Source organism: Microcaecilia unicolor, chromosome 12 (assembly GCF_901765095.1).
Source record: "Microcaecilia unicolor chromosome 12, aMicUni1.1, whole genome shotgun sequence".
Lineage (NCBI taxonomy): Eukaryota > Metazoa > Chordata > Amphibia > Gymnophiona > Siphonopidae > Microcaecilia > Microcaecilia unicolor.
In genome coordinates, this window is record NC_044042.1 from 26,811,410 (window position 1) to 26,838,894 (window position 27,485).

The 27,485-nt window shown below is 46.3% G+C and overlaps 1 protein-coding gene across 1 annotated transcript in view; it reads left to right on the forward strand.

Moving 5' to 3' along the window:
- Window positions 1-27,485, forward strand: part of KDM5B (lysine demethylase 5B) — a 246,733-nt gene that overhangs the window by 22,399 nt on the left and 196,849 nt on the right. The window contains 1 exon segment of the mRNA XM_030221829.1: window positions 19,060-19,137. Within this exon segment, the coding sequence (XP_030077689.1) occupies window positions 19,060-19,137 (78 nt within the window).

Here is a 27,485-nt window from a genome sequence, read left to right on the forward strand (position 1 = left end):
GATTCTTGTTTTAAATATTATGCTAGTTGTTTCTCCCTCTAAGTGTATAATTCAAGTGGCAGCCAAGATTGTAGATGGTATCATTCTCAAGAGACAAAGGATCATTTTAAAGTTTGTAGCAAGACAGCCCCATTATATTATATTGAGTTATTTCAAGGGATTCCTGCAGGGCTGTTGGGAGGAGGGGGGAATTCCACAGGGCCCAGCCTCCAAGGGGGACCCAGCACCCACCCAACGCTAGCATAACTTTCCTGTGCGCCGCAGAGCAGAGTTATCACGCAATCGCATTAACTCTGCTCTGCAGACCACAGGTCTTTCTTCCTGCCACGTCCCGCCTCCTATGTTTAGTACTTCCTGTTTGGATGCGGCAGGAAGAATGGCCTGCGCAGTATAGCGGAACAGGAGAGGAATCAAGCAGGCCCGGAGGAGGGGCTTGTGTGGGCCCATAGGGGTGTTTGCCCCAGGTGTGGCTTTTTCTCTCGCTGGCCCTGAATTCCTTTGTTTGGTTGGTGGAAATTTGGGCTGGCTGTATTGTAAATTGTCCTAAGGTATAAATTTATTGCATTTGCTCAGTAGAAGGATGACCTCTGGCGAAATATTGGAAATTCCTTGTCCTGTTTGATCAGTCTAGACCAATGGGTTGACTCTCCTTACCAACAGAGAGAGAGAAATTCTGAACTATTCCAATGACATTACTGATGTAAGGGCTGGTGCAACTTGAAATTATCCAGTACTTTTTTACCTCCAGAAGATGGTGAAGGTTGGTCTGCTGTGACAGATTCCTTTGACTCTCTAGGGTGTAGTCAATAGCCTGTGTCCCACAAGATCAATTCCTTGGGCTGGTAGTACAGCCTCAGGCTTTAAGTTGGTGAGGCTTTTGGCAGTGGTGTTTCTGTGTGTCCTAATCCTCCCCCTACTTGGGACCACCTGTGGCAAAAAAAAAAAAGAATTGGTTTAATTTATTCCCCATTCTAGTTCAAATAAGTTAATGAGAAAAGTGAAAGCCCGCACTCCAGTTTGGGGAAGCAATGTTCTGTGGAAGAAGCAGGCAAGCCAGGATGTCTTAGGTAGGAGCCAGATGTGGGGGGTGGGGGGACGACAAGCATTCATGTTGACTCATAGTGGCTTATGTTTCAGGAGGCTTATAGTGTGCACTCTGTGGGAGCCAGCAGCTCAGGACGGGTCCCACCCAACTCCTTTTGCTCAAATTGTGATGGGGCTATTCTAATATCTGCCCCAACAGTCTTGTAGGGGCTTTTTTTGTGTGGGGGGGGGGGGGGGGAGGGGATCATGGTGTTCTCGATCCTTGTTCAACTTGACCACAGTGCCTGTGGGAGTGGTAGCCATGTTGCTGCTGTCCCTTCATTTAGCAGAGCAACATGGAGAAAGAGGGAAAGAGGCTCCTCCAGCCACCCACTTTAGCCGCCAGGGGCCAGGTGTCCTCCAGGAGCTGAGTGACTGATTGTAATCACTTGTGGAATGTGTCAAGCAGGCTCATGAAAAGGGACCCTGCTTTTGTAGGCCCCGTACAGTTGGAGACCTGATACCTGATGCCCAAGAGGTTCCTGCACTCAAGCGGTAATTTGGACATGACCTTGGACCTCTTCCCTTCTGCATCCCTACCAGAGGATCTCTGGGGTTTTGCTGAGGGTTCCCTGCTAGGCTTAGAATCCCTGGAACTTCGGGGATTTGTTTCCATCCAAGGAGGATGATTTCCCGATGGTCTGGCTTGGCAAGAAGAGTTTGATCAGCTCATCAATTTTGGTGACTGATGCCCTGCAGATTCATTGACTCAGGCAGTGTGCTCAGATGGGGGCCCCATACTAGGGGGCTTTCGAAGGCCACCTAAAGCCTTTCCCTTGCATAGTGCCGACTTGCTGCATAGGGCCCTCTCCTAGATGGTCTTTGCTGAGTGGGAGGCATCAGAGGGCATCCTCTGGGGCACCAGGCTGTTGGGTAGGCTCTACCTGATTCTTTGAGGCTCTAGACAAGTGTTATGAATCTGTTAGAATTCTGCTAGTCAGGGGAATGCTTGAAAACGCTCCTGATTGGTCAGTCAGGGGCTGAGCTGATGTCAGTCTGATCTACTTAAGCTGACCTTTCCCTACAACCCCTGCTTTGGCGTTACTTCAATTCTGCCGAATTCTGCTCTGTCTGAGCTATTAGCAATGTGCTTGCATGGAGTTATTACTCCTTTCCTTTGCTTGCATTTTCTGTTGCTCTGTCTCTGTCTGCCGGCTGATGCCTGCGTGTGTCTAATTACCTCTCTCTCTGCACCTGGGTTTCTCTGTTTGTCTGTAGTGCTGTGTGGCGAGTTCCTACCTCGATCAGTTCCAGTTTTTGTTTTGCTTCCCCTTCCTTCCGATTTCCTTTTGTGCCCTGTTTGTGTTCTTGCTTGGCCTAACCCCTATACTAGGCCTCGGCTGGGGCCTAAGGGCTCAGAATCAGACTAACAACAAGTTATTCTGGCTTACTAGACTGGGATTCACTACTCAACAGTGGTAACCAAAAAATTATGATGCTGGTGGAAGGAGGCTGTATATTGAAGGATGCTCATGACAGGAAGGTAGAGCAGTTAAGCAGGCCTTTGCCGCCTCCAGCTTATGAGGGCAGGGTCCAGAGCTCCCTCAATTCTGTTTTTCAGTTTGATTGTTCAGCCTGAGACTTCTCTATTCGGTCATTTCTGCCTCAATAATGGCCTTGGCTGGCCTTTTTTTTTTTTTTTAATGGCTCTTAAATTTGGCTACTGGTTATTACTGTCATGCAGTGACTAGCTATAGAAATGTCAAATAGTAGTAGTAGTAGTTATATATCCTCCTCTTCCTTGTCATCAAGCAGATGAAGCCATTACGTATGGGTTGTGTCCATCAACCAGCAGGGGGAGATAGAGAGCACTCAACTTTTCACAGTGCCTCATGGCCAGCCAGCTCTACTGCCTCTTCAGTATTCTCTATCTCCCCATCCTCCAGGGTGGGCCCGCGATCGGGGCGGGCGTTTTTTGCGCAAAACCGCCATTTTGAATTTTCCCGCCATTTTCGGCGATGGCTGCAGAGAATGTAAAGCGCTGTTCCCGGTGTGGCAAGCGCAGATCAGCAGCGGGGCTCGTGCTGTGTACAGGTGTAAGAGCCGGCCCGAGCATGGCGAGCGATGATTCTTCCCGCTCAGAGCTGGCAGTGGACGCCATTTTGAATTCTCTGCATGGCGCGGCCTCCGTAGAGACAGAGAGCCCTGAGCCCGGGGGGGGGGGGGGGGGAACCTCGAATTGAGGCTATTCAGGGAGCGGCTAGCCCCGGACGGGATCTGGGTGCCCAGGGCCAGTTTTTCTCCCCTTATTTTGTGTTGTTATTGCATAAAGCATACATGCTGAAAAGAGCTCTCCCTCAAGGGTCATCTGAGGCCCCATCTATTGTCCCTCCCGGTGGATTCTGGCCTGGGACTGCCCGCTGAGGCTATTTTCCCTGATAATTGGCATAAAGAAAAGCGTAGAAGGGCTAATTCCCCTTCAGGTTGTGGTGCACCTCCTTTTTCCCCCCTGTGGTCGGGCTGTGAGGATTCGGAGAGTTCTGGCAGGCCTTCGTGGTCTGAGGCGCCAGAGTCAGGTGCAGAATTACCACAGGATCTGGATGATCCCTCCGCGGTGAGGATTTTCCACCGTGATGAGCTGCCAGCGCTTACTTCAGGTGCCCTACAGGTCCTTTCTATTGAAGAGCCTGACAGTGGCACGGCCTCCTCTGTGAATCCTAGGATGGCTAGTACCAAAAAGCCTGCTTGAGCCTTTCCTTTGCATGACTCCATCCAAGAGCTTATTTCCGCTCAGTGGGCTGACCCCGAGGGACCTTTGAAAGTTTCCAGGGCTATGGGGCAATTATACCCTCTGCGTGAGGAGCATTTGGCTTGCTTTGCAATGCCTAAAGTAGATGTCCTAGTCAGTGCGGTGACAAAGAGAACTACCCTCCCTGTGGAAGGAGGAGTTGCCCTGAAGGATATACAAGACCGTAGGCTGGAAGCAGCACTTAAACAGTCCTTTGAAATTGCAGGTCTTACTGTTCGGGCGTCTGCATGCAGTTGTTATGCTGCTAGAGCCTGCCTGGCGTGGTTGCAACAGGCAGTGGAACAGCCCGGAGATGGAGCGGAGCCCTTCTCGGATGTGGCTCCGCGGCTGGAGTCAACCTTGTCCTTTTTGGCTGGTGCCCTTTATGATATTGTCAGAGCTTCGGTGGCAGTAGCAGTGGCGGCTCGCCGTCTTATTTGGCTACGACATTGGGCAGCGGACATGGCCTCTAAGCAAAGGTTGGTGAAGTTGCCCTTTCAAGGCCTTCTCCTATTTGGTGAGGGAGAAAATTGTTAAAGGCCTGGGAGATCCTAAACCCCAGCGCTTGCCCGAAGATAGGCCGAGGCCTTCCTCCAAGGGCCAGGAGGTCCACTCCTCTTATAGACCTCGCTTCCGTGAAGCTAGAAGGTACCGCCCGGGGCGTTCTGCTGGGTTCACTTCTCGTGCCTGTTTTTCAGCAGAGGAACTCCTTTCGCTCGGACAAGGGTTCCGCAGCCACTGGTTCTAGGCCTGGAGTTCAGGGGCGACCCTCTCAATGATGGTGCGCCGGCCCCCTCCTCGCTTCCTGTCATCGGAGGGCGTCTTTCCCTCTTTGCCGAGGAGTGGGCCAATATTTCCTCAGATCAGTGGGTTCTGGACCTGATCAGAGATGGCTACAGAATAGAATTCAACGCCCCAGTAAGAGACGTGTTTGTGGAGTCCCGATGTGGTTCTGCCGCCAAACGGGCGGCGGTAGAGGAGACTTTGCAAGGTCTGATTCAGTTAGGGGCCGTGTCCCCGGTACCTCCCGCCGAACACGGCTACGGCCGATACTCCATCTACTTTGTGGTGCCGCGAAAAGGTGGGTCTTTTCGCCCTATTCTGGACTTAAAAGAATTAAACAAGTCCCTGAGAGTGCGGCATTTCCACATGGAAACCCTGCGCTACAGCCAGGAGAGTTTCTCACGTCTCTAGACCTGAAAGAAGCTTACTTGCACATACCAATTTGGCCCCCGCATCAGAGGTTTCTGAGGTTTGCGGTGTTGGGAAAACATTTCCAGTTCCGGGTCTTGCCTTTTGGCCTCGCCACAGCTCCCCGCACCTTTTCGAAGGTAATGGTGGTAGTAGCTGCTTTGCTTAGGCGAGAAGGTATCAGGGTTCACCCGTACCTAGACGACTGGCTCATCAGAGCAGACTCTGTAACAGAGAGCTATCAAGCTACAGCCAGAGTGGTCTCAGTACTTCAATCTCTAGGCTGGGTTGTCAATATGGCTAAAAGTCACCTGACCCCCTCGCAATCTCTAGAATATTTGGGGGCCAGGTTTGACACAGACTCGGGCTATGTATACCTACCCGAGCTAAGGCGGTGCAAGCTTCAGAATCAGGTCCGTCTGCTCCTGAGGATGCCCCGCCCGCGAGCTTGGGACATTGTCCAGCTGCTGGGATCGATGACAGCCACATTGGAAGTGGTGACCTGGGCGAGAGCGCACCTGAGACCTCTATAGTATTCCCTACTTCAAAGATGGTCTCCAGTTTCTCAGGATTATCAATACAGACTTTCTTGGCTCCCTACGGCCCGACTCAGCATGGAGTGGTGGCTCTCAGACAGCATGCTGTGGCGAGGAATGCTGCTGGCGCTCCCCGATTGGTGTCTAGTAATGACAGATGCCAGCCTGAAGGGCTGGGGCGCATATTGCAAGGGGAAGCATGCCCAGGGTCTATGGACACCTGAGGAGTCGGAGTGGTCCATCAACTGCCTGGAGTTGAAAGCGGTGTTTCAGGCGCTTCTGGCCTTTCAAGTGACCCTGGAAGGATTGACTGTCAGAGTGATGTCGGACAACACGACAGCAGTAGCCTACATAAATCGACAAGGCGGCACTCAGTGCAGAGCACTGGCCGCGCAGGCCGAACAGATTTGCCACTGGGCCAAGCTGCATCTTCAGTTTCTGTCGGCAGCTCACATTGCAGGTCAGAGCAACGTGCAAGCCGATTATCTAAGCAAGCATCAGATCGATCCAGCAGAATGGGAACTAGCAGACGAAGTATTCCTGCAGATATATGCCAAATGGGGCAAGCCCGTGATGGATCTTATGGTGACGAGTTCAGATGCCAAAGTCCCGTGCTTCTTCAGCAGACGGAGAGATCCTCGCTCGGCAGGGTTGGATGCCTTGACTCAGCCCTGACCTCCGGGCCTACTATATGTGTTCCCTCCGTGGCCCTTGATAGGGCGTGTGCTCCTGCGGATTCGGCTGCACCCAGGAGAAGTGGTCCTCATCGCCCCGGATTGGCCCAGGAGGCCTTGGTATGCGGACCTCCGACAGATGCTAGTGGAGGCTCCCCTTCCTTTATCTCTGGTACCGAACCTGTTGTCACAGGGCCCGGTAGCCATGGAGGACGCCTGCCGCTTTGGTCTTATGGCATGGCGATTGAGAGGGCACAATTGAGGGACAAAGGCTATTCAAACAGTCATTTCCACTCTCCTGCAGGCCCGCGAGCATTCCACTTCCGTGGCTTATGCCAGGATTTGGCGCCAGTTTGAGTCTTGGTGCGCTTCAAAAGCGATCACACCCATGCGGGCTCTTGTCTCGCCGATTCTGGACTTTTTGCAGGATGGTGTACAAATAGGCTTGGCCTATTATTCCCTGCGGGTGCAAGTGGCAGCGTTGGCCTCCCTTCGTGGTAAGGTTGAAGGCGTGTCTTTAGCTGCTCATTCAGATGTGGCACGGTTTCTTAGTGGGGTGCTTCGGCTCCGGCCTTCCGTGCGAGCACCCTGTCCAGCTTGGAACCTGGGGCTAGTTTTGAAGGCCCTGCAGGCTTCTCCTTTTGAGCCGCTTCAGTGAGCATTGGAGAAAGATTTGACAGTAAAGGCCATTTTTCTTGTGGCCATTACTTCAGCGAGACGGGTGTCAGAGCTCCAGGCGCTGTCCTGTAGAGACCCATTTCTGCAATTCTCAGAGTCCGGGGTCACGGTTCGGACCGTGCCTTCCTTCATGCCTAAGGTGGTTTCAGCATTTCACCTAAACCAGCCTATTTTCTTGCCCTCCTTTGATAAGGAGGAGTTTCCAGAATCTTTTGGGCAGTTGCATCTGTTGGATGTGCGCAGGACTCTGCTGCAGTATCTGAGAGTTAGTATCTCTTTCAGGATCTATGATCATCTATTTGTTTTGCTATCAGGTCCTCGCAGAGGGTCTACAGCGTCTAAAGCCACTATTGCCCGCTGGCTCAAAGAAACCATCTTTTCAGCTTATCTGCTTGCCGGCCGGTCTCCGCCTGTAGCCTTTAAGGCGCGTTCTACCAGAGCGATTTCTTCCTCTTGGGCTGAACCTGGAGCACTCTCTCGTCAAGAGATATGCAGTGCAGCAACATGGACTTCTAAGCTCTCTTTTGCCCGACATTACAGGCTGGATGTGGCTGCTAGGAGGGATGCGCGTTTTGGAGCACAAGTGCTAGCGCATGGTGTGACCTGTTCCCACCCTATATAGGGATTGCTTTGTTACATTCCATACGTAATGGCTTCATCTGCTTGATGACAAGGAAGGGAAAATTAGGTTCTTACCTTGGTAATTTTCTTTCCTTTAGTCATAGCAGATGAAGCCATGAGCCCTCCCTGTATGATTGTCTGTATGCTGTGAATCTGTTTCAGGTTCTGTTCTTGTTTCCTGAAGTTCCTTCCTTGGGAGAAAGTTGGAAAACAGTCTTCAGGATCCATGTTCACTTATAGGAGGATGAGTCCATTCCCTCCAGTTTATGTTTTGGAGGATGAGTTTATTCCCTCCAGGAGGTTGCATGTATCCCCTCCAGTTATACAATAAGGAGGACGAGTTTATTCCCTCCAGGAGGATGTGTTCATTCCCTCCTTTTGAGTTCATGCCCTTGTTAAGGGGCCATTGTTCGCTGTGAGGAAAGTTCATGTTATTCCCATTGCGGTTTGCCGTACTGCTTTGGAAGCTTCAAATACTGAAGAGGCAGTGGAGCTGGCTGGCCATGAGGCACTGCGAAAAGTTGAGTGCTCTCTATCTCCCCCTGCTGGTTGATGGACACAACCCATACGTAATGGCTTCATCTGCTATGACTAAAGGAAAGAAAATTACCAAGGTAAGAACCTAATTTTCCCATCCCCACAGAGGCTGTGAATACTGCCTTCACACCATCTTTAGCCCTGTAGCCCTGGCTGTAGAAGAGAACAGAGGGGCTGGTGTAGACAGAAGTGTATGGTTAGCATAATTTGGGTGCAGAAAAGGGTTTTGTGCAGAAGCTAACCCTGTACAAAACCTTGCATTAAACATAGGTGTGCACTATGTTTAATGCAAGGTTTTTTTTTTTAGGGTTTTATATGTATACATATATACATACAATTTTTTTTTTTTTTTTGCTTGGACACATGCAAAGTGCTAGATGCACTTATCACAGAACCTTGTGTGCATGTGTCAGGTGTGCTTTCCATGATTAGTACGCAAGTTCTGCGTGTGTCAAAGCTGCAGATTAGTTTACCAAGTTGACAAGCAAAAATTTGGTGATACATTTGTGTTACAAGCCTTGCACTTAGCCATCATCACACGGCTCTCTGTATCAGCCCTTCAGCTGGGAATTAAACCCAGGAGTTTTCCGTATGGTAGTGGACAGCATTGCAAGTGGACTGGCCTTCCATTTCTTTTTTTTTTTTTTTTTTGTTACATTTGTACCCCACGCTTTCCCACTCATGGCAGGCTCAATGTGGCTTACATGTGGCAATGGAGGGTTAAGTGACTTGCCCAGAGTCACAAGGAGCTGCCTGTGCTGGGAATCGAACTCAGTTCCCCAGGACCAAAGTCCACCACCCTAACCACTAGGCCACTCCTCCATAGACTTCTACAGGAAATAAAGGCATGCTAAGAGTTGTGGGTTGTAATTAATATCTGTCTGTCTATCTTTAATCTTTGTTTTTCTTGATTCTTTGTATTTGTATCTTGAGAATTATTTTCAACATAAAATCCTCAGTTTGCCAAGTACTTAAAAAGTATTTCACTAGCTTACTTGATCTGTCACACCTAGCAACAGCTTTTTGATCAGGTGTGAGGTGCAAGGAAAATATTTACCTGCTGGTTTGCCTCTCCTTACTAATCCTAGTCCGATTCCTTTCCCAGAGGCTCTGCAGAGTGCCTGCTGATGGGAGAGGACAGTTTGCCTCACCTTTTGGTAAGGGGGATTCTCAGGCAGGTAGATAAAACCAAATGTTTACAAACATGTTTGCTATTTGTGTGTTTGTTCTGTTGAAGGATGGGAAATATTTATTTTATTTTTTATGGAAGTAGGTATTCTTAAAATTGTAATTTGTATGAACAATTGATGATCATTTTCAACTGCCTAGGACTATATATATATATATATATATATATATATATAACAAACTAGATGTGCTTAATTTTCTGTTAATGAGAGATGGGATGGCCTAAATGCCCACTTCCTTGAGAATACCTCCAGTGAACGGTCTGAAGTCACACTCCTTCAAAAGCACAAGAATAAACTTGGATTGACAGACAGTTATAAAGAGATTCATGGTGCCAGATCCCAGTCCTGGTTTCAACTGAGCAGGACAAAAAGAAAGCATGCTATCTCAAGGGGAGGGGGGTACGTGTCACCTGCAGCCTCTGTTCACCTTTATATCTAAAGTACTATTACTACATTGCTCAGAACTTCCTTCATCAAAAACATTTTGAGTTTTCGGAAGGATGTTGGGCATGGAGTTGGAGAAAATAATCAAGATGGCCATGTTCTTAAAACTTAAGATAGCAATTTGCATCTAACAGTTAACTCACCCTTTGTGCTATTATGAAATTTACACATGAAAAAATAGCAAATTCCAAGTGCATCAGTCTATTAAGAAATTCCTTGTCTTTCAAACATGCATCTCTTCTCACCGTTCTCTCTCCCTTTCTGTCATGAGCATAGGTATAGGCACAAAATAGTGGAGGGAAGAAAAAAAAAAACTGATGATGGAGGCTGTCACTGTCTCCCAGGCATTGCATTGAAAAACACTTGAGTAGAGGGAAACATGACCCATGTCGGGGCTCAAGTAAAGTGATTCCATATAAAAATATTCTGAAAAGTACAAAACAAGGCACTTTCAAAGAATCACAGTGGTAGTTCACAGGGTAATGACATGAAAGCAATGATTAAATAGCAATTGAGATGGTGTATCCATTGCCCTTTATGATTATTTAAAATTAGCATAAAGGCCTTTTTTTCTTTAATTGAGGCTGTGTGAGTTAATATATACTCTTGATTTTATTTGAGATTCCCTTCAGCTTTACTTTTGTGGTTCCACATTTTTTTTCCCTGTGGGTCGTGCAGCCCTCATGCATTGACAGGCTCTGATGTGCCCTGGCTCTCCCTCCCCCCAACGTGGGGTTCTTATCACCATAGAATTCCATATGAAGGATGGGACACTGTGGGTCTTATGCTGAAATTTTTTTAGGGTTGCCATTCCTGTTACGGAACAGCAGTGTCATTCCAGTATTTGTCAAAATTTGGTACTAGTTGCCTGTTCTTAAATCTGGTGGACGTGGCTTCTAGTAGGTTCCAGGTTGAGAGATTTCTTGAGGAGATGGACCCAATCACTTTGGACCAGTGAGTCCTCGAGGTTATTCACGACTGGTACGTGCTGGAGTTTGCTTACTCTTTTCCAAACACCTTTTTAGAATCTCCTTGGCGTTCTGGAGGAAAGGTGCTAGTGGTCAAGAGAAACCTTGAGAAGGCTGGTCAACTTATAGGCAGTCTGTTCAGTTCTAGACCTCGAGCGAGGCACAGGGAGGTACTCCATTTACTTTGTTGCTCCAAAGAAGGGTTTCTTTTGTCCAGTTCTGGATCTGAAACGAGTCAGTCGAGCACTTCGGGTATTGCCTTTCCGCATGGAGACCTTAAAGTCGGTTATTGTGGCTGTGCGCTCTGGAAACTATCTCGTAGCCTTAGACTTGACGGAAGCCTATTTGCATGTTCCCATAAGGCATGCACACCAACGTTTCTTTTATTTTGCAGTCCTCGGTCTCCATTTTCAGTTTTGTGTGATGCCGTTTGGTCTTGTGATGGCCCCAAGGACATTACCAAGATTATAGTAGTGGTAGTGGCAGCCCGTTTGCAAGCAAGGCATTCTGGTTCATCCTTATCTGGACGACTAGTTAATTCACATGAAGTCGTATCAGGAAAGTTGCCACGTGAACGCAAAGGTAGTGCAGTTCTTGGAGTCCTTAGGTTGGGTGATCAGTCTGCTTGAGCTGTTTAGTGCCGACTTAGACCTTGGAATATCTGGGGGTCATATTCGACACGTTGAGGGGATGTGTATCTTCTGTCGGCGCGTATCATCAAGTTGCAGTCTCAAGTGAGAGATCTGGGTCGATCCCTGTGCTCGGGATTATCTTCTTGTTCTAGGGTCTATGGCAGTGGCCATAAAAGTGGTACAGTGGGCCAGGGCTCATATGCGCAGTCTCCAGCAGTCTCTTCTTTCCTGGTGGTCTCCTCAGATGGATTTCTTGGTCAAACTGCCTCTATCAGCATTAGTATGACCGTGGCTCTGGTGGTGGCTCAATAGTGACAAATTGTCCAAGGGAGTGAGGCTGGACCCTCATTGTTGGATTGAAATGACCACAGACGGCAGTCTCTCAGACTGGGGAGCCCACTGTATGCATCAGCTAGATCAAGGGCACTGGTTAGAGGAAGTCACTCTTTCCTTCAATCTGTTGGTGACCAGAGTGATTCATCTAGCATTGCATCAGTTTTGCAGCTTCATAGAGGGCAAGGGGGTCCCAGTGTTGTCGGGCAACGCTCCAGCAGTAGCGTATGCCAATCATCAAGGAGGAATAAGAAGTCTCACGCTGGCGTGGGAGACTGCAATTCTAGGGTGGGCGAATGTCATCTCAAAGATCTGTCTGCATCGCATGTAGGGGGAGTGCTCAATGTACAGGCAGACTACCTCAGTCGACAGTCACTGGATCCATGGAATGGTCTCTCAGTCCCAAGGGGTTCGATGTGATAGTCCACCGGTGGGTTTCCCCGGTGATGGATGTGATGGTGACTCAACACAATGCCAAAGTACTGTGCTTCTTCAGTCGCAGAAAGGAAGAGAACTCTAAAGGTTTGGATGGTCTCCTTTGTTTATGACTGTTGGGGCTTCTGTACATGTTTCCTCCCTGGCCCACTGTTAGGTCGAGGAGTTCAGAGAATAGAAAAACACACAGGTTGGGTGATCCTCGTGGCTCCAGATTAGGCAAGACGTCCACGGTATATGGATCTCTGTTGGTTGCTTTTAGCTCCCGAGCTGTGGCTTCCAGACTCAGTTGGTCTGCTATCTCATGGATGTTTACTCACGCCAATTCCAGCTTGATTTTCTCTTACGACTTGGCTCTTGAAAGGGCTAGGCTAAGGAAGCACGGATACTCGGTGAACATGATTGATACAATGTAAGCAGTCTTGAACGCAAAAATTATAGGGACAGGCTTATGAACCTCAACATGTATACGCTGGAAGAGAGGAGACATGATAGAGACGTTTAAATATCTCAAGGGTATTTATGTACGGGAAAAGGGCCTTTTTCAAATGTAGAGCTCTGGAATGAGGGGGCATATGACAAAGTTAAGAGGGAATAGGCTTAGGAGTAAACAAAGGAAGTACTGTTTCACAGGGTGGTGGAGGCATGGGTGGTGGAGGCATGGGATGGCCTCCTGGTGGAGGTTGTGGAGGACTGTTCCAGAATTTAAAAAGGCATGGGATAAGCATGTGGGATCACTTAGGAACAGGAAGAATTAGGGGTTACAGAGAATGGGCAGACTGGATGGGTCATATGGCCTTTTTCTGCCGTCATGTTTCTATGTTTCTGATGTTGCGTTCTTGCCGTTGATCTACTTCCTTGGTGTATGTGCACATCTGGCGGATTTTTGAAGCGTGGTGTGCAGATAAGGAGATCTCTTCTCTGCATGCTTGAGTTCTGCAAGTCTTGGAATTTCTACAGAATGGTTTCCAAAAGGGCTTGGCCTTTGGCCTTTCCTCTGAAGGTTCAGGTAGCTACATTGTCTTGTTACTGAGGAGCATCAAGGGCAAGTCCTTGGCTAGTCATCCTGATGTGGTTTGGTTTCTGAAAGGTGTCAATCTCTTGCGCCCTCTGTTCTGTTTTTCCATCTTGGGATCTTAATTTAGTCCTCTTAGTCCTTGTTCATCCTTGTTTTGAGCCAGTGACTTCCATTTCCATTAAGAATCTTACCCTGAAATCTGTCTTCTTGGTAGCCAGTTCATCAGCGAGATGTGTGTCCGAATTGCAAGCTCTTTCCTGCAGATCTCCTTTCCTGGAGTTTTTGGACGATCGTGTGATTTTGTGGCTGGTGCCTTCTTTTCCACCGAAGGTTTTGTCATTTTTTAAAAATGTTAATTAGTCCATGGTTTTGCCGTCCCTGGGTTCTTCCACGGGATCGGAGGATCAGTGTTCATTACGAAAGCTCAATGTTCAGAGAGTTTTGTATTGGTATGTCAAGCGGACAGAAGAGTTTCGGCGGTTGGACCACCTCTTTTGCTAGGGGGTGGCCGCAAGGGTTTGGTGGCATCTAAGACTACTTTAGCCAGGTGGATTAAGGAAGTCATTACCTCAGTTTATCTTCTCAAAGGTAAGTCTATTCCAGATGGGATTAAGGCTCATTCTACTAGATGTGAAGCTGTGTCCTGGGCGGAGTATTCTTTGGTTTCTCTGGTAGACATTTGCAAAGCGACTGCTTGGTCTTCTATGCATTCCTTTGTCATGCATTACAGAGTGGATGTACAAATGTGTCAGGATGCAGTGTTTGGTCCTGTCAGCAGGGCTGTTTCAGTTCCTCCCTTAAGTGACTGTTTTGGTACTTCCCACCAGTCATGTTGGGCCAATCTGGAGGGACTATACGAAAAGAGAAATTAGGTCCTACCTGCTAATTTACTTTCCTTTAGCCCCTCCGGACGGGCCCGGCCCAGCTGCCTCCCTTTGCAGTTGTTGTTTTTGGTAAGGGAAGTTTTAGGAGTTTGGTTTGTCTTTTGTCTTTGTGGAAACAGTTTTTTTCTGATGGAAAAAAAAAGACACACCATTTCTATATGTCTCTATAGAAGTATATCAGTTAACGCTGGTCATAGCCAATGTGCGTTTGCACTGTCAATGTCCGTGATTGTAAAGTCTAGTGGTGCACAGATGTTCAGGTTCTTTCTTTAGTCTCCACCTGCTGGAAGGCGTGCACAACCCACCAGTCATGCCAGGCTGGTCCGGAGGGGCTAAAGGAAAGTAAATTAGCAGGTTGGACCTAATTTTTCCTTTAACTTCTGTCACCTATTTAAATCTTCAGCTTAATTTGAACCATGACTCCAGACAATCTTCTGCCTAAAGCAAGGATGAAAGAATATCAATCTCTCTACCTATGTACGGTGCAATCCGCTTAAGTGCAAGGGTCTGGGAGCAAAGAAATACATGCACTTAACCGTTGTGACCCAAAGAAGTTTGACATATGATAAACATATGTACAGTACTGTTATTATACGTACAGTATACAGTCTCCGTTAACTGACGTTAGGCTTACTTGAAGTACAGTTATAGTCCTCTGTATATTATTGGGTCTGTGAGTTCCATAGACTACGTCTGCCAGACAGTAAAAGCTGAAGAAAGCAAAAAGTGGGAGAGTGACCAAGGATGCCAGAAACTGGAGGATGTTCGTTAATAAAGAATTTTATTAAAAGTTTTGAAGACTCGACACAACGTTGTGTTTCGGCAGTCAGGCCTGCATCAGGAGTCTGCAGTGCAGAATGCTGCAGAGCAATAATGATGGAGATCCTTTGAAGATCTCACAGCAATCTCTTGTGCAGAGTATTACTGGATGTCATAAAGGATGATTCTTCAAAAGGAACGTAGGTAGTCTTTAAGAAGACTGTTGAATAATCCGTCAGAAGCACTGCACGTACTGCGGGTAATACAGCTAAAAAAAGACAGTAAAAGCTGTCATAGCACTGACATCCAGTGGCCTCCAGATAGGCCCGCACGGGGTTGAGACTCTCCAGCACTCTTACAAAAGTGACAGGAAGAGGTTGTTGAATTTTGTCAGCATGTGCCTCGCTGCTCATTTCATCATCAGCCGTTGCCTGCGTGTAGGCCCATATCTGGACATCAGTGCTATCGTCAGCTGTTTGTAGATCGTAATCAGCAACTACGTAGTGATGAAACTCCTCTTCAGTAACACCGGCTGGGATGTCAATAGCCTGTTCATCTGACGCGTTTGCAACAGCTGCATCTGTTTCATCCCTCTCCACATCCTTAACAAAGCTTGCCCGCTTGTAGCAGTTCACAATGGTTGCTCGTGTAACATGATTCCAGGCTTCTTTCTGCATATGTAGGGAATCCAACAGTGATAGATTACGAGCCAGTTCAACAGCACGTTTATCCTTGCCAGTCTGGTCATCCATAACGCTCATCAAACGACCTAGCACAAGAGCCCGATAATGTTGTTTGAAATTGGTTATTATGCCCTGATCCATAGGTTGGATCAGAGAGGTAGTGTTTGGTGGCAGGAAGACCACCTTGACGTTAGACAGCCTGACATCATCACTGTGTGCAGCACAATTATCACAAAGCAACAAAATCTGACGCTTTTGTGCCCGCATTCTAACTTCTTTAGCTACTGCTTCCAAATTTCCCCAGTCATCCATGAATTTGCGTTAGCCTCGTATGACACGGGAATTCGCTTAACTTTCTTGAAGCAAAGGGCTGTTTGCTCTTTCCAATGACGAGGGGTTCCAACTTCTCACTCTCATCCATATTGCAGCAAAGGAGGATCGTCAGTCGGTCCTTCGACGTTTTACCTTCAGTAGTTTCGGAATGTTTGAATGTAAGTGTTCCATCAGGAATCGCTTGCCAGTAGAGAGCGTTTTCGTCAGCATTGAAAATGTCACGAGGTGCAAACTCGTTCAAGATGGTAGGAAGAACTGAAACAACCCAATTTTCAGCAGCAAAGTCATCAGCGTCTTGTTTCTCACCATGCTGTTTCTTGAATTTTATGTTGTTCCTCTCCTTCCATCTTTCCAACCATCCAACAGTGGCTTTGAATTCAGTTAGTCCAAGACTTTCAGCTAGCTGGTTAGCTTTCTCCATAAGCAGTGGACCACTGACAGGAAACTGTCTGCTCCTGACTTGAGAAAACCACCGAAGAAGAGCATCTTCTACATCCTCAGCTTTTCCCGCCCTTTTACGTTTCCGTTGTGAATTTGTATTGTTTTGCCAGTCTTCCAGAAGCTGATCTTTCTGCTTCAAGACATGTGAAATTTGACTGGGATTGATACCATATTCTTTAGCAATAGATGCTTGACTTTTTCTAATTTTTTAAGAACTTCTATTTGTTCAGCCAGTGTTCTTACAGTTCCGCCGTGCCGCCGCTGCTGCCAGTGTACACTCTAACAACATTCTTTCGCTTATTCTGCCTGTGGCAGTTAAAGGGGCGGTAAATTTGAAATCTCGTTGGTTGTCACACGCCAGTCTGCTTCCATATTCTGTGCGCGCTCTTATATGGAGTCTTTCCTGCAGCGGAGCGGTCTTAAACCATGCATATAAGCGAATCTTGTACTTATCAGTGGTGCGCCAAACCGAAGTTTGTCCCCATAGAAATTGATGGCGCCAAAAACGGGACTGAAGTACGGCATGCAGTTAAACAGAGCATGCGCTTATCCGACGTGCACTTAAATGGAGTGCACTGTACCATTAAAGGGGGAGGGTGGGAGTTTGTATGGAGGGAAGTGGTGTTTCAGAGCTCTAGTTGGGGAGCTGGGTGTGTATGGGAATATGTTTGCCTAGGGCAAAAGGTTATGGTATGGTAGAGCAGGATGTATGAATGTAGGGTGTATCATATGGGTGAGAAGTTAGATTGGGGAAAGGAACTGTGGTGTCAGTTGTAACTGGGTGTGTGTGTGGGGTGGGGGGGGTGGTGGTGGTGTGTACTGAGGGTTGTGAGGTGGGGGAGGGTGTTGAAACACCATTTCTTTCATCATATCTTGCCTCACCCCCTCTCCCCAGTGCATGTACATACAGCAGTGTATTTGGACTGTAGCCCATTCACCCTTTTCAATTACTCCAGTCACACTAGTAGCAGGGAAAAGTACTTGTGTGTCTTTTTCTTTTCTTTTAATGCCATGGGGCCAGTCTCCGGCATGAGCTGCAATGTTGCATGATATTAAGAGAATTGCCTCATAGGAACAGGAGGTGATCTGTGTTTAAGTGGCTCACTTCCTGTCAGTATGACTGGATGATCGAAAAAGAAGATTGGAAATTGGTGGGACAACACTGTTACAGCTAAGTAGTGTTTGCTGCTCTAACTTTCTCCCAGTGTGCTGCCACAGGGTTCACTGATAGGTTGGTGGTGAGGCAGGATTTTGGGTGCCTATACACACTGGCGTCCGACTTTTGGGTACCCAAATGGTGATGTCTAAAAGTTCTGTTTTCATGAAGAGTAAGTTGCGCTGCCTGATGCAAGGAGGAAGAAGAGCAAAAATATTTTAAAACGTGCACTCTGGATTCCCCACCTTGTCTGGATTCTTCCAAACCTTGTCAATAGTGCTGTTACTGGCACTGTAGTTGCATCAGCAGCCAGAGCAGTCATCAAACTAGGCCAGTTGTTGGGATTAACATAAAGTTGCCTGGTCATTTATGCTCATCTCTTTGAAGAAATGACTGCTTTCTCTTCAAAATCGATCAACAGCAACACTGCTGTGAGCCACTTGGGGGGGTCTGAACCATTCTTCTGCTCTTTTGTTGATTGCAGATATGGGTGCACCACTTCTAGTACCTTGATAAAGCACAGGATCCCACCGATCTCTGCCAAATGGGCACATGACAGTTTCTTTTCAGCTACTGGAGCAACAATGTGAGAAACAAGATGCAGGTGGCAGGCTTGAGGCAGAATGGCTGTCTGACCATTCAGAGCACTTTTGGTGTCATATGTTGAGAGGGCTTCAATCAAAACATTAGCTGCTTCCCAGATCTGATTGATCACCAGTTGAAGAATCATATTCTGACAGTTAGTACTATTGCTTTTGATGGCAGTCATGATAAGATCACAATCATGGTAGACTGTGTCTGGCAGCTTGTCCAGGAGATGAAAGCAGCTTGGCAACATGGTGTCTGTAAAGCCATTCAGTTCATCTTGCTCCAATGGTTCTGAATACTGAAACTTAGCAACTTCTTCCTGCTTTTCCCTTGCTTTCCGCTCCTCTTTTTCTTTTCAGTGAACTGCCTCCTCAGGTCACTGCCCTCTGATGAGGATGCCCTGCCCCAACAACATTGCGGTAGTTCTTAGCATAGGCTGATGTGTTAGTGTCCCCACCTCCCAACGTCAGTGCTCAAAAGACAGGCCCCTGTCCTCCCTACTTCATGCAGCAGGCTTCATGATTCAGTCAGGAAGTGGGGGGTCCTCTCCTGAGAGCTCTGGTGAATTTCTGCTGTACAATGGCTGGTTTCCCTTCTTCAAACACACTAGTGCAGCTACAGCAAAGTGCTTTTGCTATACCTTTAGTTTTTGCTGCTGTACCCCCTCAAAACAAAAATTACCACATGAGGTTGACTGTGTCACCTTAGACCCAAGATTGGTTTTACTGTTAAGCTGTTACAGGTCACCCTTATGGGTAACATTCCCACAATGCCAGTTTTTTTTTTTAATTGATAAATATCTCTTCAGAAAACTATCAGTGGAGATCTATATATAGGTTATTCCCCCCCTTATATAAAGAGCTATTTTTTCCTCATTGCCTTCACACTAGAATTTGAGCCCTTCAGTGGTAGAACAGTTTGTTCTGTGCATTTTTTTTTATATATTATAATTTGTATTTTAATTGTATGCATTGGTTCTTTTGAGATCTTTTGAATTGTAATCTGTGTCAAATTTTATGTGTGGTTTGAGCAGAATATAAGAAATTAATGTTATATTTGAGCTAATATTTTTGGCATGACCTTCTGCATAAGTCATAGTTAACACGTTTTCAACCTAGAAAGTTAACTTTTATCACATTTTCCCCAGGATTGGCAGCCACCATTCGCATGTGATGTTGATAAGCTTCACTTCACTCCTCGGATCCAGAGACTAAATGAATTAGAGGTAAGGCAGAAAACAATTCACTTTGTGTAAATATTACAGTAAATTTGATAATTCCTTGATCTTCACACACTAGTCCGATGTGAAAGAAGGTGTGTGTTAGGTTTTTCTCGTAATGTCATTAGAACAAAGAATAACATTTTAGGAGTTTTTTCTGATGCTTAGATGCCATGATCTGTACTGATTCCTCAACTGTAATGTACCTCGAGTTGACTTGGTACATTTCAACAGGTAGATAGACATGGGAGAGAAGAAAACTTCTGGGTTGATGCTTCCCAAAATATAAAGGAAGTAATTGAATTCGTTAATGTATAAGGCTTTGTAACACCACCACATGTACAATGCAGTATTTCATTCAACAAAGAAGATTGGCTAAATGGTGAAGCTCATAATCATTGCCTCACCAGTTTAGGACATGATTACAGCTTCCTGCATTTTATTTTTCTCCAAGGATAAGTAGGATTATGCAGCCATAATAATGTTGGTGATGCCCAGTACTAATACAGACATCATTCTTAGAAAGTTAACATTCATAGAAAAGCATGCACATGATTTCTTACTGGCATGCCACTGTGCATGGACCCCTTTAGACCCTAGATGATTCCAGTGCTCTCTTCTCAGGAAAAAAAAAATACTTTTACTACAACAAGGTCTCCTCAGTTCTCTTTCATTGTTACACCTTTAATTCTTTGTGGCATTTCCTAATTTTTTATTTGTTTTGGGAATTTTAATTTTTCATTAGAATTTTAGACAAAATAGTACAAGTACAACCAAAAGACCCCACATCCTGACTTTAAACCAGAACATACCATTTATATATGTTCAAGAAAATGTAACAAATTGTGAGATACCAAAATAGAATAATATAAGGTAAACAGTATAAAATATCAAATATAATACCTTGAGGTCAGCAGAGGTATTTTATGCCCAAAACTAGTAAAAGAAGCCCGTTTCAGAGCAAATGAAACGGGCGCTAGCAAGGTTTTCGTCGCCAACACCCCCCTCCCTCCCTGGCCAACCCCTTCGTTGTTCTGACATTGCTCCGCCCCCAACATCATGACGTTTGACGCGAGGGCGGGGCCCGGAGCGATTTCCCCCCCCCCCCCCCCCCGCCTCCCTCCCTGCCAACCCCTTTGTTCTGGCATTGCTCCGCCCTGGAGGGCATGGCCCAGAGCGATTTCCCACCCCCCACCTCCCTCCCTGCCAACCCCTTCGTTGTTCTGCCATTGCTCCACCCTCGAGGGCGGGGCCCGGAGCGATTTTGGTGGCTTCACCACCACGAACCTTTTTAAAGGAAGTCAGAGCTTGGCTTCACTGACGTCAGTGTCCTCAGAACGTTGAGGGTGAGTTTTATTATAGTAGATAAGTACCAGTAATTAAGAAGTTAGAAACTAAAGTTGAAACCCTGGAATGGCCGCCCATTTAGCTTGAAATTTTAGTTTTTGGTCATGGAGTTCAGTAGTAGTTTTTTCAAAAGTATGAAGTTTCTACAAACCAATATAAATCTTCTCTGAGGGCTCAGTAACCTGTTTCCAATTATGGAGTATTGCCATCTTGGCCGCAAGAATTAGAGTTGCAGCCAATGTAATACTGATTTTTAAAAAGGGTTCCGGGGTATTCCAGAAATTACAGACAAGCCTGATTTCAGTGCCAGGCATAAAGTATTATAAGAAAAATATGGCTTAAAGGGACAGAGTCAGCATGGATTCAGCCAAGGGAAGTCTTGTCTCACTGAGGGGGTCTTTTACTAAGCGGCGGTAAGCCCAACGTGGGCTTACCGCTTGCTAAACTGGAAGTACTGCTATGCTACCGCATCAGCCTGGCAGTAGTTCTCACCTCCAGCAAACACCATTTCTGGTGCTACAAAATTATTTTTAGTTTGTAGCACTGGTGTTTACCCAGTGGTAATCGGGCAGTACTGCACGTTGCCTGGTTAGCGCAGGAGCCCTTACCCTCACCTCAATGGGTAGCGGTAAGTGCTGCCCCCCCCCCCCCCCCGAAATGTCTGCGCAGCAAATGCTTCACTTGTCGCATGGCCATTTTAAAAACAAAAAAAACCCAGCCTTTTACCCATTGTGGTAAAAGGGGGCCTCAGCGTGCGTGAAAAATACGTGCTGACGCCAGTGCAGGCCCCTTTTTGCTGCAGCTTAGTAAAAGGATCCTCAGGTTGCTTCATTTCTTTGAAGGTGTGAATAAACATGTCAGTAAAGGTGAGCTGGTGTTGTTTATGTAGATTTTCAGAAAGCTATTGACAAAATTCCTCATGAGAGATCCAGAGAAAATCGGAGTCGTGGGATAGGAGGCAATGTTCTGTTGTGGATTAGGAATTGTTTATTGAACAGAAAACAGAGGGTGGAAGGTTAAATGACCACTTTTCTCAATGGAGGATAGTGAGCAGTGGAATGCCTCAGGGATCTGTACTGGGACCGGTCCTATCTAATATTTAGAAATGATCTGGAAGTTGGAACCACAAGCGAGATGATTAAATTTACAGATGATACAAAACTATTCAAAATTTTTAGAACACTTATGGACTGTGAAAAATTGCAGGAAGACCTTTGGAAACTGTACGACTGGGCATCCAAATGGCAGATGAAATTTAATCTGGACAAATGCACATTGGGAAGAATAATCAAAGTCATAGATGCTAGGGTCCACTTTGGGAGTTGGCACCCAAGAAAAAAGAGCTATGTGTCATTGTAGACAATACACTGAAATCTTCTGCCCAGTGTGCAGCAGTGGCAGCCAAAAAAGCAAACAGCTCCATGGTGCGACCTCACCTTGAATATTGCTTTCAATTCTGGTTGCCATATCTCTAAAAAAGATATAGTGGAATTAAAAAGGTTCAAAGAAGAGCAACCAAAATTAAGGATGGAACTCCTCTCATATAAGGAAAGGCTAAAGAGATTAGGGCTCTTCAGCTTGAAAAAGAGATGGTTGAGGGGAGATATGGTTGAGTTCTACAAAATCCTAAGTGGTGTAGAACGAGTAAAATCAAATTGATTTTTTACTATTTCAAAAAGTACAAAGACCAGGAGACACTCAATGAAGTTACATGGAAATGCTTTTAAAACAGGATGAAATATTTTTTCACTCAAAGAAGTTAAGCTCTGGAACTTGTTGCCAAAGGATGTGGTAGCAACAATTAAGTATCTCAGTTTAAAAAAGGTTTGGACAAGTTCCTGGAGGAAAAATCCATGGCCTACTATTGAGATGGACTTGGGGGGGGGGGGGGGGGGCTTCAGAGGCCGCAGTTCAGGTCCTTGCCACAGATCCAGTGCTGAAGAAGTGATGTGTGGGTCCCCTGTCTGAGGTGGGGCTGTTGAGCCTTTTCTCACCCCTGTGCTAATAGGTGGTGGTGTCGATGGACTTATGGCAGACTTTACGCCTTGACGTGGAGGAGAGAGAGCTGGCTTGTAAACTTTCATTTGAGGTCTTTGCGCTTGCTTTACAAGCAGCGATTTACTTGACCCAAGTGTGCCTGAGTTGGGCACAGCAGGTGGCTGAACCCAATGAGAACATGGGGGTGACCGTGGCCTCTCTTGTACCACAGATGGAGTCCGGGCTTGCCTACCTGGCGAATGCTGTATGAGCTGGTTCAGGCCTTGGCTAAGCAGATGTCCTTGGCAGCCACGGCATGTAGGTTGCTGTGGCTGCAGCATTGGGTGGCAGATGCTGTGTCTAATCAGCATCTCACCAAGTTGCCTTTTCAAGGGAAACTCCTGTTTGGGGAGGACCTAGAAGTTGATGAAAGACCTGGGTGACTTGAAGACCCAGCACTTGCCAGAGGACAAGCCGAAATCTCCCTTGAGAATAGGGGCACTCGTCTCCGACTCCTGGCAGTACTGATTTGGTCATGCTGTTTCAGGGAAGCCATCCTCCCCTGTGTTTTTCCATGTGGTGATGATAGTTTTATCACTGGACAGATCTCTAAGTAGCTGGGTGATTTAAGGCAAGTTTGTCCGCAGCAGATACCGATGGGAGAGCTGCTGCATTAACATAGTCAGCAATGGCTTGCCTGGAACTAGAAAATGACACGGGGACAGTGTTTGTCCTTATTTCTGCGAGCTCTGTCCCTATCTCCACAAGCTCTAACCCCCATCTGCATAAACATCAAACAGTTTAGTACAACACCAGATAGAAAGATGCACTTCTTACATACAAATGCATTCAGTCTGCTGCCCCTCACTACCTCTCTACCCTCATCTCCCCTTATGTTCCAGCCCGTAACCTCCGTTCACAGGACAAATCCTTACTCTCTGTACCCTTCTCCAACACTGCCAACTCCAGGCTCCGCTCATTCTGCCTCGCCTCACCCTATGCTTGGAACAACCTTCCTGAGCCCTTACGCCAAGCCCCCTCCCTGCCCATCTTCAAGTCTTTGCTTAAAACCCACCTCTTCAATGCTGCATTCGGCACCTAACTCTTACCGTTCAGTAAATCCAGACTGCCCCAATTTGACCGCCCCTATCGGACTGTCCGTTCACTTGTCTCTTAGATTGTAAGCTCCTTGAGCAGGGACCGTCCCTCTATGTTAAATTGTACAGCACTGCATAACCCTAGTAGCGCTTTAGAAATGTTAAGTACTAGTAGTATTTAATCCCTTACTGTGCAAAATATAAAGATAGCACATGCCAGGGATGGTGTTAGGGGTGCGTGACTAGGGTAACTGCTCTTGGCCCCTGACCAGCGTGCACCCCAAGCCTGATGAAAGCTGAAGAAAGTGCAGCCTGGTAATGGACTTTGGGGGTCCCCTCCCAAATTTCTGCCCTGGGCCCCAGCTATGTCTAACACTAACTCTGGTAAGATGTACATTTCAAATCTGGTCTACTCTAACCACAAAATGAAAAATAAAATGATTTTTTTTTCTACCTTTTGTTTGGTCATTGTATTTTTAAAATCATGTTGGTCTCAGGCTCTGGTTTCTGCTTCTCTCTATCCTCTCTTCTTTTAACTTGCTCACCAGGTTCTCCTGTCCATTTGATTTGTTCTCTCTCCATGTCCACCATCCATCTTTCATTTCTGTGTCCCTATTGTCCCCCACATTAGCATCTCCCTTTTGTGTTCCTATTTCCCCTGTGCTCATCACCTCTCATCTCCCTATCTTCTCCCTCTTTATCGTTCAGTATCTGGATTAACTCTCGCACCCTGGTATAATAGTTGAAAATCAAAGTAGTGTCTTTGACAGGCAGAGCTTGGAGAAAATCTTTCTCAACCAAATTTAGAAGATTATACTCTTCAAACAGGAAGCCTCTATGGTTCTCCAAACAAGTAGCTGAAAAAATAAGAGCAAAAGAGGCTTTGTTCAAAAAATACAAAAGAATGCAACGAAAGCATCATGGAAAAGATTATCGGATTAAACTCAAAGAAGTGAAGAAGGAAATATGGCTAGCGAAAGCGCGAGCGGAAGAAAGAAATGGCTAAAGATGTAAAGAGAGGTGACAAGATCTTTTTCAGATATATTGGAGAAAGGAGAAAAGATAGGAATGGAATTGCGAGACTGAAAGATAATGAGAATTGTTATATGGAGAGTGAGGAGTGGCCTAGTGGTTAGGGTGGTGGACTTTGGTACTGAGGAACTGAGTTCGATTCCCGGCACAGGCAGCTCCTTGTGACTCTGGGCAAGTCACTTAACCCTCCATTGCCTGCCGCATTGAGCCTGCCATGAGTGGGAAAGCGCGGGGTATAAATGTAACAAAAATAAAAATAAATAAAGCGAATGTGCTAAACAAATGGCTGCCGAAAGAATATCTGGGAATTGAGTGGATACTGCGCTGTTTATGGAAGAAAGAGTTTATAAACAGCTTGAGAATCTGAAGGTGGACAAAGCTATGGGGCTGGATGGGATACATCCCAGGATACTGAGGGAGCTCTGGGAGGTCCTGGCGGAACCTCTTAAAGATTTATTGAATAGATCTTTAGAGACGGGAGAGGTTCTGCGAGATTGGAGACGAGCGGATCTGGTCCCTATTCACAAAAGTGGAGACGGAAGAATTGGGGAACTACAGACTGGTAAGTCTTACATCAGTGGTAGGAAAAGTAATGGAGTCGCTGCTGACAGAAAGGATAGTTAACTTTCTAGAAGCCAACGGGTTATAGAACCCGAGGCAACATGGCTTTACCAAAGGAATATCCTGCCAAACTAATCTCATTGACTTCTTTGACTGGGTGACCAAAGAAATGGATGAAGGCCATGTGCTAGATGTAATCTACTTGGATTTCAGCAAAGCCTTTGATAGGTCCCCCCACAGAAGACTCTTGAATAAGCTGAAAGGACTGAACTTAGGACCAAAAGTGGTGAACTGGATAGAAAAGTGGTTGACCAACAGGTGGCAGAGGGTGGTAGTAAATGGAATCCGCTCGGAGGAAAGTATGGTGAGCAGTGGGGTTCTTCAGGGGTTGGTGCGGGGGCTCATTTTGTTTAATATATTTGTGAGAGATTTTGTTGAAGCGTTGGAAGGAAAGGTTTGCCTTTTTGCAGATGACACGAAGATAGCCAATAGAGTGGATACCCTCGAGGGAATAGAAATGATGAGAAGGGATCTCCAAAAGTTAGAAGAATGTTCGAGGGTCTGGCAGTTAAAATTTAATAAATAGGTACAGTGGGGGAAATAAGTATTTGATCCCTTGCTGATTTTGTAAGTTTGCCCACTGACAAAGACATGAGCAGCCCATAATTGAAGGGTAGGTTATTGGTAACAGTGAGAGATAGCACATCACAAATTAAATCCGGAAAATCACATTGTGGAAAGTATATGAATTTATTTGCATTCTGCAGAGGGAAATAAGTATTTAATCCCTCTGGCAAACAAGACCTAATACTTGGTGGCAAAACCCTTGTTGGCAAGCACAGCGGTCAGACGTCTTCTGTAGTTGATGATGAGGTTTGCACACATGTCAGGAGGAATTTTGGTCCACTCCTCTTTGCAGATCATCTCTAAATCATTAAGAGTTCTGGGCTGTCGCTTGGCAACTCGCAGCTTCAGCTCCCTCCATAAGTTTTCAATGGGATTAAGGTCTGGTGACTGGCTAGGCCACTCCATGACCCTAATGTGCTTCTTCCTGAGCCACTCCTTTGTTGCCTTGGCTGTATGTTTTGGGTCATTGTCGTGCTGGAAGACCCAGCCACGACCCATTTTTAAGGCCCTGGCAGAGGGAAGGAGGTTGTCACTCAGAATTGTACGGTACATGGCCCCATCCATTCTCCCATTGATGCGGTGAAGTAGTCCTGTGCCCTTAGCAGAGAAACACCCCCAAAACATAACATTTCCACCTCCATGCTTGACAGTGGGGACAGTGTTCTTTGGGTCATAGGCAGCATTTCTCTTCCTCCAAACACGGCGAGTTGAGTTCATGCCAAAGAGCTCAATTTTTGTCTCATCTGACCACAGCACCTTCTCCCAATCACTCTCGGCATCATCCAGGTGTTCACTGGCAAACTTCAGATGGGCCGTCACATGTGCCTTCCGGAGCAGGGGGACCTTGCGGGCACTGCAGGATTGCAATCCGTTATGTCGTAATGTGTTACCAATGGTTTTCGTGGTGACAGTGGTCCCAGCTGCCTTGAGATCATTGACAAGTTCCCCCCTTGTAGTTGTAGGCTGATTTCTAACCTTCCTCATGATCAAGGATACCCCACGAGGTGAGATTTTGCGTGGAGCCCCAGATCTTTGTCGATTGACAGTCATTTTGTACTTCTTCCATTTTCTTACTATGGCACCAACAGTTGTCTCCTTCTCGCCCAGCGTCTTACTGATGGTTTTGTAGCCCATTCCAGCCTTGTGCAGGTGTATGATCTTGTCCCTGACATCCTTAGACAGCTCCTTGCTCTTGGCCATTTTGTAGAGGTTAGAGTCTGACTGATTCACTGAGTCTGTGGACAGGTGTCTTTCATACAGGTGACCATTGCCGACAGCTGTCTGTCATGCAGGTAACGAGTTGATTTGGAGCATCTACCTGGTCTGTAGGGGCCAGATCTCTTACTGGTTGGTGGGGGATCAAATACTTATTTCCCTCTGCAGAATGCAAATAAATTCATATACTTTCCACAATGTGATTTTCCGGATTTAATTTGTGATGTGCTATCTCTCACTGTTACCAATAACCTACCCTTCAATTATGGGCTGCTCATGTCTTTGTCAGTGGGCAAACTTACAAAATCAGCAAGGGATCAAATACTTATTTCCCCCACTGTATATAACTGGAAGAGCTTGTATAAACTTCCTAAGTCAGACAATTACTCACTATAATGACTTGGAAAAATAAATTAACAATAAACGACAGCTACCTACAATCACTATCCCTCACAACGTGATATGTATTTAAATGTGCTCAGTCCGTACCCATTCAAA